Source organism: Rhipicephalus microplus, chromosome 7 (genome assembly GCF_043290135.1).
Source record: "Rhipicephalus microplus isolate Deutch F79 chromosome 7, USDA_Rmic, whole genome shotgun sequence".
NCBI classification, from domain to species: Eukaryota; Metazoa; Arthropoda; class Arachnida; order Ixodida; family Ixodidae; genus Rhipicephalus; species Rhipicephalus microplus.
Window position 1 is genome coordinate 165183554 of NC_134706.1, and position 14113 is coordinate 165197666.

General features: G+C 48.0%; 1 protein-coding gene across 2 annotated transcripts in view; it reads left to right on the forward strand.

Moving 5' to 3' along the window:
• LOC119179501 (uncharacterized) overlaps window positions 1–14113 on the forward strand; it is a 126081-nt gene that overhangs the window by 39188 nt on the left and 72780 nt on the right. For both annotated transcript variants that reach the window (XM_075869901.1, XM_037430587.2), the window contains exon 3: window positions 2333–2452. In XM_075869901.1, the coding sequence (XP_075726016.1) occupies window positions 2333–2452 (120 nt within the window). The remainder of the gene's footprint in view (window positions 1–2332; window positions 2453–14113) is intronic.

Genomic DNA, 14113 nt, shown 5'->3' on the forward strand with positions numbered 1-14113 from the left:
TCGACCCATGCGTTCCTTAAGCAGCTTATATAGCTGCTGCTTCACTCTCAAAGAAACAAGGTTTAAGATGTTGTTAGCAGTGTGGTTTAAGTTACCGTGACGTCTTGAGTTCTGCCACTGGTGCTACTAATGCCCATTGCCATGTATCTTATGTTACTATTGCTGTTGTGTTGTGCTCCAAGTTTAGATTGATACTGGAACCTGTGCTACCATTACAGTCGCATGTTCATCACCCTTCTTTTGCAATTTGCTTGTTAAGAAGAGCATAAAATTTTCCACATAAATTGCACCATATTGCACTAAGTTTTTATTGCTTAGCATTTCTTAAATATAAATGTGTGCTAATTTAATGACACTGACTGTCAGTTATTGTGGCAGCTCTTTTCTGTGTGCAGTGGAGAGCTTACTAGTCACATTGTTTAATCACTGAATGGTTACACAAGGGAACCCTGGGATTTTTTTCTATGTCAGCAATCAGTAGCGTTTCGAGTTACTAGACCTCCCAAATATGACTCGGTACAACATACCAACTAGTTTTGTAATATTTTTTTGTTGCTCAGGGAGACAATGATCATAAACAGCTCTGTATGAATGTCATTAAAAGTTTTAGACATCAGCGCTGATGGTATTACTTGGTAGTACAGAGCACACGCACAGATGTTTAATCTCTCCTGTGACATCCGCTAGCCCCTTCCCATTTTTATGGTGAATTCCGCTGGTAGAGCCTGAGCGCCCGCCGAAATCCTGGAGAGAGCACTCGGAATGCGCCAAGCCAGATTTGTGTGTGGAACACGTGGATGCCTTGTGTGAGGTCGCTCCGCAAGTTGTGTACGCATACGTCACTAAACCAGTACCGGAAACTTCTTCGTCGTAGCAGATTATCTTCGACAGTGCACACGGCGTGCCAGCAAACATTTCCTTATACATCATTTCGTACAGCCTGTATGGCTCATTGTCCTCCCTGCTGCCACTGCTAGCAGAACTAGGGCTCTTGCTGTTGCTCCAAGCGAAAAGCAAACCAGCATCAGCACATCCAGCAGAGTCAAACGACGCCATTTCAGGAATGTAAACAAGGGCACAGGGTGACTAGATCGACACCGCCTTAAAAAATGCTGAAAATAACATAACAGCCTGATTGTAACGGACATTACAGCAACACATTCTCCGAGTTCCAGGGAAATCCGTTTCTGCAAGACGGAGCACGCGGAACGCTCCCATCACAGAGTCAGTTGCTCTAAACCTGCCTGTGGAAAACGCAGCTTGCTTCGAATCTACCAGTGGAATGCAGATTCTCGGCTGGGGAGCAAGAAAGCTTGCTCCCGCTCGGCGAGTGCAATTCGCCATTAGTACGCTTTTCCGCATTGCACCATTGTAGTGGGGTTGGTGAAAATGTCTTGAGAGGCATTCTGCTCATGGTAGACCAATGCTTTTTTTTTTTCCTTGCTCAGCCAACATGTAGTTTGTGGAGGTGGTTCAGCTAGTATTTTTTTTTATTTAGGCAGGACATTGGTGTTACTTGTAACTATTAAGGATGTGAAAATTTAAATGTTTACTTGGAAGAGACAAAGGGCAGCAGATATTTTTGGCCAATGACAAAGCAAGAGTGTGAATTAAACGAATTTATGCAATGGAACAGTCTTAGTTGGTATCTTCAAGATGCATTGAAAGCATGGCTGCCTAACTAAAGATTTTAGATTTGTTTAAACGTATCGGAAGTGCGAATTATTGGGTCGGCTATTTGCTATATTTGCTTGATTGTAACTTTACTTTTCATTACATCCGTTTAGAATAATATAAAACAAAGTGTTATTTGATATTATTGCAAGGGTCGACCTCAGGTAGCAAGAATTTGAAAGAAAACACTTGCAGCAGTTGAGTAAATAATGTATTTAAGGCTACCTAGGAATAATGTGCTGTTTCGGTAATATAAAATTATGATTTTGTTCAGTACAGATTGATTTTTTTCTTTTTTTGATGGTGTTTGTTTCCACCTTATCTAGTTGCGTTTGGGTCAGATACCCTGTAATGTCCCTTATCAACCTTTAAAAAAAAAAAAAGAGAAAGACGATAGAAAGGGAAGGTTTAAGCTTGCAATGAAAGATTTGTGTAACGGGGGTATGTTCAGGCATTTTGACTAGCGGCTTTGCTTTCTTCAAGAGTGTATTTGAATATGACAAGTCTGCTTGTAAAGCTGTTGGCGCCAGCACACCCTCGCTGTACATAAATGACTCGTGTCTTGTGGATGTTCCGCGCAATTTATTTTGGATTGCTCTTTGTCAAAAGCGTAGCGGCCGTGTAAGTCACCCTGATTGGTGGTTTTCGGTCCTTGCAGGCTCAGCGGGGAGAGGGCAACGATGACGAGAGTGGCTCGGGCAAAAGCAGCAGCAGCAGCTCGGAGGAGGAGAGCTCAAGTGACGAGTCTGGGGATGAGGGAGGCGGTGGCGAGGAGCAGGTGAGTGAGACACCTCACTAATGAGCTGTACTTTTCTGGCTGGGCACTGATTCAATCAACTAAGGTTTCACTGCTTTGTTAATTGATTAAACCTGCAATGTAATAAAGTTTCCTGATTTCAAGAATTTTTGGCTTTCTTTAAAACCCTTAACGGTAGAACCCTGCCAATATTAACGCAAGGTAGACTGACAACTACAGTGGCCAGCCTCTCGGAGGAGGATAACGAAGTAGTTCGGTGTGCGTGTGCCCTGGTGCTTGTTTTTTGGCCTTTTGTTATTGAGTGTACCGCCCTGTTTTGTGCCCGCGTTCGTGTGTCCTTGTGACATTTTCTGGTGATAGTGCTGGGTATGGTAGATGATACAGTCCCCAGTGAGCACCCCATTCGCAAGTCCATCGAGTCGCTCAACCGAGCTTACCCCTGTGCACATACGTTCCAGTCTCCAGGCACTTGAGCCACAGCACTCGAGCCACAGCACGCTGCCTGAATGACAGAGGACTATGAAAAGCACCCCTTAACGTCACCGCGCCAGCACCAGAGCACCTGATTGTCAACCAACCCAAGACTGAGAAGGCACTTCATTGAGCTACTTTTGAAAATTCCAACGATTGGCTTGAGCATTTCGACTGAGTACACATAGTGTAAGCTACGCTATGTTTACTGCTTTCTTGAGGACTGCAAAAACGTGGTTTGAGAATCACGAAGCAACGCTTACGTCATGGGGTGAGTTTCACCAGCAGTTCCTCAAGGCCTTTGCCCGAACGGACAGGAAGGAGACAGCGGAGCGTGCTATAGAGGCAAGCGTTTAAGGCCCTAACAAAAGGGTGACGACCTACATAGAGGACATCGATCGGCTTTTCAGGCGTGCAGAGCCCTCTGTGACCGAATTCAAGAACGTTCACTTAATGCGAGGGGTCAAAGAAGGTATTTCTGCCGGCCTGATTCAAAGCCCGTCTGCGACACTTGCGCAGTTCCTTGAGGAAGGTACTGCCATGGAGAGGGCCCTTCAACAGCGTGTGCTAGGCAGTATAACCGTGATGTTGTACATCCAAGTGAAGTCACTTCTGTCACTCTCAGCAATGACGTCAGTGCGTTGCGAGAGCTCATCAGAGATGTCATCAAGGAGCTACAAAAGACGCAGGTGACAGCTTCACCCATAGGTGAGCTCTCCGTTGCTGAGATGGTACGTGCCAAGCTACAACAAGCCATTCATGCTCGCCAACAGTATGAGGCACCGCAACAGCGGCATTGCGTCGAAATTAGCTACGCAGAAGCAGTGCGACGTCCTCTCATAGAGGACATCGATCGGCTTTTCAGGCGTGCAGAGCCCTCTGTGACCGAATTCAAGAACGTTCACTTAATGCGAGGGGTCAAAGAAGGTATTTCTGCCGGCCTGATTCAAAGCCCGTCTGCGACACTTGCGGAGTTCCTTGAGGAAGGTACTGCCATGGAGAGGGCCCTTCAACAGCGTGTGCTAGGCAGTATAACCGTGATGTTGTACATCCAAGTGAAGTCACTTCTGTCACTCTCAGCAATGACGTCAGTGCGTTGCGAGAGCTCATCAGAGATGTCATCAAGGAGCTACAAAATACGCAGGTGACAGCTTCACCCATAGGTGAGCTCTCCGTTGCTGAGATGGTACGTGCCAAGCTACAACAAGCCATTCATGCTCGCCAACAGTACGAGGCACCGCAACAGCGGCATTGCGTCGAATTTAGCTACGCAGAAGCAGTGCGACGTCCTCTATCGTGCAGTTCGCCCAGCGGGTTTTACCCCAATGAGCGTTGCGCTCATCAAATGGAGGTAGGCTTCAGTCCTCGTAGCCCGTCGTTGGTCGCCAAAGCAGGACTGAGGAAGAGTGACATCCGGTGTACACTCGACCACAGGCCCTTTTGTGTTCACTGCGGGGAAGCCCGATACGTCTACTGAACATGTCCATGCCGCCGTGTGGGTCTCTGTGGATTTTCGCCAAATGCCCCTCATCCACGACCTGGGGAACAACCACTGGAAATAGAGAGCTTCATCTTGATTCGAGGCATTACTGAACATCAGTTGCATGAGCCTCACTCGCCGGCGCCTGCTCGCTACAGGTAACCGAACCCAGCCTATTCACACAGCACTCTGAGACGCCACTCACCCAGTCCTGCATGTCAGGAAAACTGAGTACAGCAACCTCCGGAAGTGAGGCCGCTTACGCTGACTGTACGGAAGATCCTCCACTACAACGACAGCGACGGCAGCAAAAAGATGCACAGACGCAGTCAAACGTGGTACTGTACAAAGAGTGGTAGCATTAAACATGCACCACTCTTTGTAGATTTGCGGTAACCGTAGACAGCGAAGAAGTATTGACGCTAATCGACACTGGAGCAGGCACTTCCGTTATGAGCATGGGCCTTGCCTGCAGGCTGAAGGTTTCTATCCAGCGGGCTGGGTCCCAGAAACGCATGGCCGGAGGCCATCTCCTCACTCCAGTGGGACGATTCACAGCGCGAGTTAGTATTCACGGATTTACATATCTTGGTGATCTTGTAGTACTGCCAAGTTGCTTGAAGGATCTAATTCTCGGACTGGAATTTCTGTAATATAATGGAGCCGTGATTGACTTGCAAGAGTTGCAGGTGACATTTTCCACGGCACACACCTTAGCTCGCAACCCTGACGACAGTTATGTCAATGCTTTGAGGATTGTTGATGATGACGCCACGTTACCGCCAAAGAGTAGCGTGTTGACATTGTAACCTGCGGCGTTTCCTATGAATTCAACATTTATGAATGTATTGCAGAGGCAAATATCCCATTGCTCTCAAACGAAACATCTGCATAGCCTGAGGCCTTGTTCGGTTACCGAACACTCTCCGAGTTCTGCTGACCAACTTCAGCAATGAGTTTCATTAGTTCCTAGAGGCATCACTGTCGCTTTTCTCAGCGAAATAGCCGACTTTTTCGATGCCGGCACATTGGAGACGACGTGACCGGATTCAAAAGCTTGGGCTGACCCGGGAAGCCACATTCACGTTAATCCACACTTGTGAGATCCATGAAAAGAGCAGCTGCTAAACTTTGTGACAGAATTCTCGGACTGCTTCTCCACAGCTTCGAAAGTTCCATGCAGTACCGTTACCAAACACCGCATTGTTACCGAGGGGTCGGCGCGGTTTCTTCTCCAACATCCATACTGTGTGTCCCCAAAAGAAAGAGAGGCGATTAAGTGTCACGTTCAAGAAGTGCTGAATGATGGCGTCATTCAACCCTCGACAAGTCCATGTGCATTAACTGTTGTCCTAGTAAAGAAAAAAAGAGAGCACACTACGCTTCTGGGTCGACTACTAATCCCTCAAGAAAGTCACAAAACGCGACGTTTATCCCCTGCCACACATTGATGATGCCTTAGATCGTCTACGTCATGCCCAGTTCTTTACATCATTAAATTTCAAGTCAGGGTACTGGCAAATTTAATTTGACGAAGGCAACGTGAGAAAACCGCGTTCGTGACTCCTGACGGGCTCTACGAATTTAAAGTGCTGTCTTTCTGTCTCTGTTTCGCTCCTGCCACATTTAAATGCATGATGGACACTGTACTCGCTGGACTAAAGTGGCAGACGTGTCTTGTATACTTAGATGATGTCTTGTATTCAAGTACGTTTGACGAACGTTTTTCAAGGCTAAAAAGCATCCTCACTGCAATACAGAGAGCAAACTTTACTATCAAGCCCGAAAAGGGCTACTTTGGCTATTAGGAACTCGTTTCTCGGCCACATGGTGAGCCCGGGAGGCGTGTTCGACCAGGTCCGGAGAAGTTGGCTGCCGTCGCCGAGTTCCCTCGTCCTGGAGACAAGGAGGCTGTTCAGCGATTCCTTGGACACTGTGCCTACTACCTCCATTTTGTCGAAGGATTTTCAAAAATTGCGGAACCTCTTACAAAACTTAACCCGGCCAGATGTGCCATTCGTATGGGCGGAAGAATAACAAGCTTTCGTAGAGCTACACAATCGACTGCAGAAAGCTCCAGTGCTGGCACATTTTTACGACACTGCCATTTTTACGACACTGCCATAGGCCATAATGGCACCGTATTTATTACAAGGATTTTTATTTATTTGTGTGACAATGCATGTTTGCTGTGGTGCAGGAGATGAAAGGTGGCATTACGAGTCACCTGACTAGGCCTCTAGCACCGCACCGTACATTCTTCACACAGAGTGACTGCAGTCGCAAAAAAAAAAAAAACCAAATTTAAGGACACAAGCACATCGCGGAAAACTAGGAGAAATATATCACTGTCCACCTGCTCGAAAACTTTTGCGGCTGAGTGAACGTAAGTACACTTGAACCCCTTTATAAGAGGCATGCTCTGGGCAGCAGTTCTTGTGTATTATATAAGATGCCTCTTATAAGTACCTTGTACGCATTTTATTATCAAACTGCATTTTACTGTAGGCACACTCGTGTCTTTTATACACATTTGTCCCTTATATCAGTGTCTCTTCTAGAAATGTCCAGCTGTAATCACACCAGGCAATGTTGCACAGTGTAAGCATTTATACAAAATTTTGTGCTGTTCACTACTATTTGATTTTAAAGACGATAGTCTTTCTTGGGATACTCAGCGCCGAAATCTGGGTCTCTCTGTCTGTGTGTCTGTCTCACAATTCAGCCACCTGGCCTACTTGCTAGTCTTTCTTGGGATACTCAACGCTGAAATCTGGGTCTCTCTGTCTGTGTGTCTGTCTCACAAATCAGCCACCTGGCCTACTTGCTGAACACCCAGCCATCTCGAACTGGTGGCTGCGTTCATGCTTGTGAACATCATTGATTGAAAAGCTAGTACAGTCGACGGCCGATTGCTCGGACGCCCGAAATTCTAAACATGCCTGATTTCCCGGGCTCGTCTGCGGCACCGTCAAGTTCCCCATTGAGTTAGTGTATTTGAAAAAATTCCGCACAGTTCTAGCCGATTTCCCGAACTCTTTATCGCTAGCTACAAACTTGAAAGTCACTACCGCCACCGCCATTTTGGTTATTTTCGGACCCTCGAAATCACTGCGCCTCTGCGCGGTTTTGGTCACCGTGGCGGCCGTACCCTCGAAACAGAGAATTCTGCAATTCAACGCACGCCAATTTGTTGCCAGCCGTTGCTTAGGTCGCATGGTGCTGTGTCTCGAGAGTGGCAAAAGCTATGCTATCGGCGAGGTTCTGTTTGGCGTTGCACAAGTTTGTTGCTAGATTTGTTAGTCTGTTTTCAATAAATTTACCCCTGTAGCTGCGCCTTTTCTCTGAGGGCTCTGTGTCGTCCACAGTGCATTCTGCAGACGCCCTTGCGATGTCGGCCATTTTAACGAACGGAATCTCCACGTTGCAGAAGTCGGGACGTATGCACAGCTGTGAAATTAAGAGGTTGGACTCGATTGTGTCTCAGAATTAGGGAATCAAACACGCAATGACGTGTAGGAGTACAGGCTCAAGGGGAACTGAATTTGTGCGCCACGTTTTAATACATGGAACTCTTGTCGCCGAAGCATGGAATATTTCCGTAGCTGTGCGTACTACGCACAATAATGCGTTTTCTTGCTGAGTGTGCAGCTCTGCAATGAAAAGGTCGGACTCTATCGTGTCTCATAATTATGGAATCAATGCGCGACGACGCGTGTGGCTACATGCTCAAGGGGAACTGAATTGAGCCCCGCGTTTCAATACATCGGGCTTGTTTCGTCGAAGCACAGAATATGCCTGGCAGGCTGCTTTATCGCTGCTGGTGGAGCGAAACGCGATTCGCAACTCCAACCTTTGTACTTTTGATCTTCATTAGTACACGAGTCCGAACAATATGTATTTCTGTTGGACACCGCGAGCGGAAGCACAGTAGTGTCCCCATCATTGCACGTGGTCGACAGGTTATGCACCATCAGCTGTGTTGCATAGAGAGACTCCCTACTTCTGAAACATGATTAGAAAAGGGAAGCACACCGCCTGCTGCCACTCTATTCAGTTTCTCCAGAAAACGTGCCGTTGTGCATAAGGGCCAAGGTGCGCACAGCTACAGGAGGCGGTGTGCTTCCTTTATCTGATTGTGCCGTGTCGACCCGTGCCGTGACAGTGCGCACGATACAGTGCTTCTGCTCGTTGTGTCGACACAATACATATCGTTTGGACTCGTGTACCAATGAAGATTAAAAATGCCAAGCCTGTATGTGTGAACGCTTCAGCAGCGGTAATAAGGCAGCGAAATGCACTGCAGACGACACAGAGCTATCATGGGAAAGGCAGAGCTGCAGGGGCAAATTTATCCGCCAAATTTGGCAGCTGTCTGGCAACACTGATCCCTGAATCTGGCAACAGACCCATATACAACTCTGCCCACAGTTGACCTATGGTCTCCGGTCGGCACGCTTGCAGGCTCGTGGAAGGCAGTCACGCGGACCCTCTGGAACTGTTTTCGCTATGCGAGCTTGATACTGTACGCTGAGGCAGGGAGTGGACAGTGTGTGCGACAAACTTTCACCCACTGTTGTTGCCTTTAACAATCCAAATGCTGCCGGTGTTTAACCCTTGAGAGTTTCGCCAATGTTGACGAAGACCTGGAGCTGTGTGGGGAGTGGACTGATGACAAAATCATTCTTCAAGTTACGGAAGATTCCAGCGACTCTGACACGGAGATCGGAGAGGCAGCTCCTACACAGCCAACGAGCTCGGAGTCGAGGCAAGCACTGACACTGTCATTGGTGTACAGTGACAGCACAACATAAACTGAAATTGAGGCAGACGTCATCACGGGCAAGTGGAATGCCATGCAAACGAAAATAAAGGACTATTTTTGCGCCTAAAGGCTGGTGCACACCGGCGACTAGCAGTGGTCGCGCGACCATTCGCGACTGGCGACCAAAAAGCGACTGATGTTCACACCGACAGAGGCTGCATGCGAGCGACCGGAAGTCGCAAAACCGGAGAGTCACGTCCGGATCTCGTTATGAGCGAGAACTCCTGACACCGGCGCGATCAGCTGATCGCCGCCAACTGAGTTCGTTCTCGCACAGCGTTCCCAACAGCGTCAAGTTCGATTCAAGCGAAGAACAAGACAATTTCATGGTGCTGATGCACTGTGCCATGGTGTCAGCGCTGGCATCACAGATGCCTCCAAGGAAAAAAAAAAAGCCGGTAGTGGATGTGACCATCCTTTCGATCGCGGGAATTGACCGGCCATGCAAGCCGCCTACCTTCAGAGCTGCGCTGACACGACGAGGAGTATTTCCGAGAGTCGTACGTATTCAGAAACCATCCTTAAATTTCCCTTGACTTGCCACAGCCTACAATGCAGCACAAATGCGTCTCGAACGTGGAGTCTTAAGTTGTTGCCAAGGTATGAAGTACAAACGCCTACCAAACACGCTGCGTTGAATGCGCTGACACGTCAAGTTCAAGACAAAAAAAAGTTTCCGAATACGGGGAAAAGACAGTGCACAATTCATTTTCTCTTTACTTTGACGGTGTTTAGCTTCTTGCGAATGCCACCACGTAAATTCGACAATTTGCTCGAGTTGCTGCGGCCCGCCATCTCCAAGCCAAGTATTCCGTGGTGGCCATGGTGCCACAGACCTAGAGGAACGCACTCGTTTGTATCTGGCGGCAGGAAGCCAGCGCAATGAAAAAAAAATTGAGCATCGCTGATTGGTTAAGCAGCTTTGCGACTGCAGTCGTGCGACTGAAAAATCGGTCAAGAAGCGACTGGCCAACGCAGTCGCTTTGCGACCGTTTGCGACCGTTCGCGACTGGTTGCGACCAGTCGCAAATGGTCGCGCGACCGCTGCTAGTCGCCGGTGTGCACCAGCCTTAAGTGTTTAAATGCAGTAGCGCTGGCCACATCGATTTTTTTTCTTTCTTTCTTTAGTCTCTTTTTCATCATCATCATCATCATCATCAGCCTGACTACGTCCACTGCAGGACAAAGGCCTCTCCTATGTTCCGCCAGTTAACCCGGTCCTGTGCTTGCTGCTTCCAATTTATACCCGCAAACTTCTTAATCTCATCTGCCCACCTAACCTTCTGTCTCCCCCTAACCCGCTTCCCTTCTCTGGGAATCCAGTCAGTTACCCTTAATGACCAGCGGTTATCCTGTCTACGCGCTACATGCCCTGCCCATGTCCATTTCTTCTTCTTGATTTCAGCTATGATATCCTTAACCCCCGTTTGTTCCCTAATCCACTCTGCTCTCTTCTTGTCTCTTAAGGTTACACCTACCATTTTTCTTTCCATTGCTCGCTGCGTCGTCCTCAATTTAAGCTGAACCCTCTTTGTAAGTCTCCAGGTTTCTGCTCCGTAGCTAAGTACCGGCAAGATACAGCTGTTATATACCTTCCTCTTGAGGGATAGTGGCAATCTACCTGTCATAATTTTAGAGTGCTTGCCGAATGTGCTCCACCCCATTCTTATTCTTCTAGTTACTTCAATCTCGTGGTTCGGCTCTGCGGTTATTACCTGCCCTAAGTAGACATAGTCTTTTACAACTTCAAGTGCACTATTACCTATCTCGAAGCGCTGCTCTTTGCCGAGGTTGTTGTACATTACTTTCGTTTTCTGCAGATTAATTTTAAGACCCACTTTTCTGCTCTCCTTGTCTAACTCCGTAATCATGAGTTGCAATTCGTCCCCCGAGTTACTCAGCAATGCAATGTCATCGGCGAAGCGCAGGTTACTAAGGTATTCTCCATTGACTCTTATCCCTAACTGTTCCCATTCTAGGCTTCTGAAAACCTCCTGTAAGCACGCGGTAAACAGCATTGGGGAGATTGTGTCCCCCTGCCTTACACCCTTCTTGATTGGTATTCTGTTGCTTTCTCTATGAAGCACTATGGTAGCAGTTGATCCCCTGTAGATTTCTTCCAGAATGTTTATATATACTTCATCTACGCCCTGATTCCGCAGTGTTTGCATGACGGCTGATATTTCTACTGAATCAAACGCCTTCTCGTAATCTATGAAGGCTATGTATAGTGGTTGGTTATACTCTGAGCATTTCTCTATTACCTGATTGATAGTATGAATGTGGTCAATTGTTGAGTAGCCTGTTCGAAATCCTGCTTGTTCTTTTGGTTGATTGAATTCTAATGTTTTCTTTACTCTGTTGGCAATTACCTTTGTAAATAGCTTGTATACTACAGAGAGCAAGCTGATCGGCCTGTAATTCTTCAAGTCCTTGTCATCTCCTTTCTTATGTATTAAGATGATGTTAGCGTTCTTCCAAGACTCTGGTACTCTTCTTTTTAGAGCCACCTAAATTATGCACTTGCTGAATTGCGAAGACAAAGAACCCTGTGCTCCTGCCGTGACCCTCTTCCTCAGCGAAAAAGAATTATTAAGGGGAGATGCGAGTCGAAAAATCGCGGTTTTAGCGAAATTTCTCGTATTTCTGATTTTTATTGCATTGTAATCTTCAAACCTTCTTCTTTCATCTGTGAAAATTTCAAAGCTAAATTCGAACCGCAAAATGCAAAAAAATGGGTATGAAGGCATCGCGGTGGCTCAAAATTTCGTGAATTTGCGCCGATATTGGACATCCTTGACTGCGCGCTGCTCCCCGTCGCAGTGCCACCCGCCATCGCGATCGGTTGGGAAAGTTGCGTCCGGCCTTCTTCTTATAGCTCCGACGACTGCCAGTTTCGTACGTGGGCAAAAAAAAAAAAAAAAAAAAAACGAGGCCTTTTTATCACGTGGTTTGAGCGGTTTGAAACGCGCGGCACCTTAAGCCGCATCGCCATTGACTACCGAGTCATTGTCAGCTGTGTTGGTGGCGGCCATCGGCATTTGGTCCATCTGCTTTTCTGCGCGTCTACGCATATTTCCGCGATGACAAGCCCGAAAAAGTGCAACGTGAGACCGCAGAAGTTTCGAACGAAGCACAAGTTCAAGGGAAGGTGGCGTAAAGCGCCCCGAACGACGGCGACGAACGAGAACGCGCCTACGTGTGCTAGGCCTGACGGCGGCATCGAAGAGTGCGCGAGCGACAGTGGCTGCGATGAAGGGATCGACGCTGCGCTTTCTTTCGTCAGTGCTTCGGAAAAGAAGCTCGGCTTCTTCGAAAAAGACGAAAGACAGCGCGATGAGGTTTGTGCAACGACAGTTTTGTGCGACACCCTCTTGCTGACGGCACTTGTGGCAGGTGGGGCATGCCCTGCTTGCGGTATTCAAAAACTTGCCGTTCGGGAGCCGGCAGAAAAGCGCAAGGGACTTTCGTCGCTCCTCGAACTTCATTGCGAAAACAGCGAATGCTCAGCGACTGTTTTTTTGTGCTCCTATACGTCACTGAGTGTTACGGCGGACGGCAGCAGCCGATGAGCCAACGGTACGACAGTGGGAGCTCCGGAGATAGTTTCGCTGTAAATGTGAAGGCGGTGGTGGCTGCACGCGCTGTCGGCATTGGGCATGAGCAATTGTCGAGATTTTGCTCCATTATTGGACTCCCAAAGCCAATGCACCACCGAGGATTTTGTTTCGATAGCAAAGAAGGTGCACACCGCTGCCATGGCAGCTGTGAGTGAAAACTTGCGCCGATCCAGAGAGTTGACGAAAGAAGTAGCAGGCGAAACTGATGTGGCTGTTATGTTCGACGGCACTTGGAAGAAGAGGGGCCACAAAAGCCACAACGGGATTGGCGCAGTTTTCTCCTTAGATACTGGCCTCTGCTTAGACTTCGAGGTCATATCAAATTACTGCCTGACATGCAGTAGGCACAAGGATATGGGCCCAGACGAGGAAGTGTGGCAGGCATTCCATGGCCCAGTCTGTGAAAAAAATGCAGACTGTTCCTCCCATGCCATGGAAACGGAGACTGCAATGCGCATTTGGCAGAGAACATTGACTTATGACACCCCACTGCATTTCATGACATTCTTGAGTGACGGTGACAGCAAAGCATATAGTGCAGATGCAGAGTCAAAAGTCTATGGTGCTGTCAATATAGAAAAAGAAGACTGCACTAATCATGTGGCCAAGAGACTTGGCACCGCGCTACGGAAGCTGCATGTGCCATTACCACGAGGGCAGAAAATGAAAGAGCCAGCCATTCAGAAGCTCCAAACATACTATCAGATTGCCATAACAAGCAACAGGGGGAGTGTACGGGATATGTACACAGCAGTATGGGCTTCGTACTTCCACTCATGCTCTACTGACAATGCTGGCAGCCACAAGTTTTGCCCTGCAGGAACAAAGTCGTGGTGCAAACATCAACGCGCTGAAGCACTTGGTGAACCTGCACCACGCCACACACCTCTCCTGACAAAAGCACAGGGATTGGCTGTTTTGCCCATTTATAAGCGGCTAACGGATGAGAAGCTCCTTGCTCGATTCATCAAAGGGAAAACCCAGAACGCATCAGGATCCCTGAACAGCAAAATTTGGCTACTTTGCCCCAAGACTAAGTTTGTCTCCCGAACGGTTGTCGAGACTGCCGCAGCTATGGCAATCCTGTGGTTCAACAAGGGTCATGCTACTTTCGAGCACATCCTGGAGGAGCTCAACATACTGCCGTCTAGAGATCTAGTTACTTTCAGTGATTCCCGCGATGCGAGGCGCATCAAGAGAATGTCCGAGCGTCTGACAGCAGAAGCAAGGGCCCACCGTCGTCGTGGAGTGAAAAGGGCACGGCTAGAAGAGAGTGCTCGCAAGGA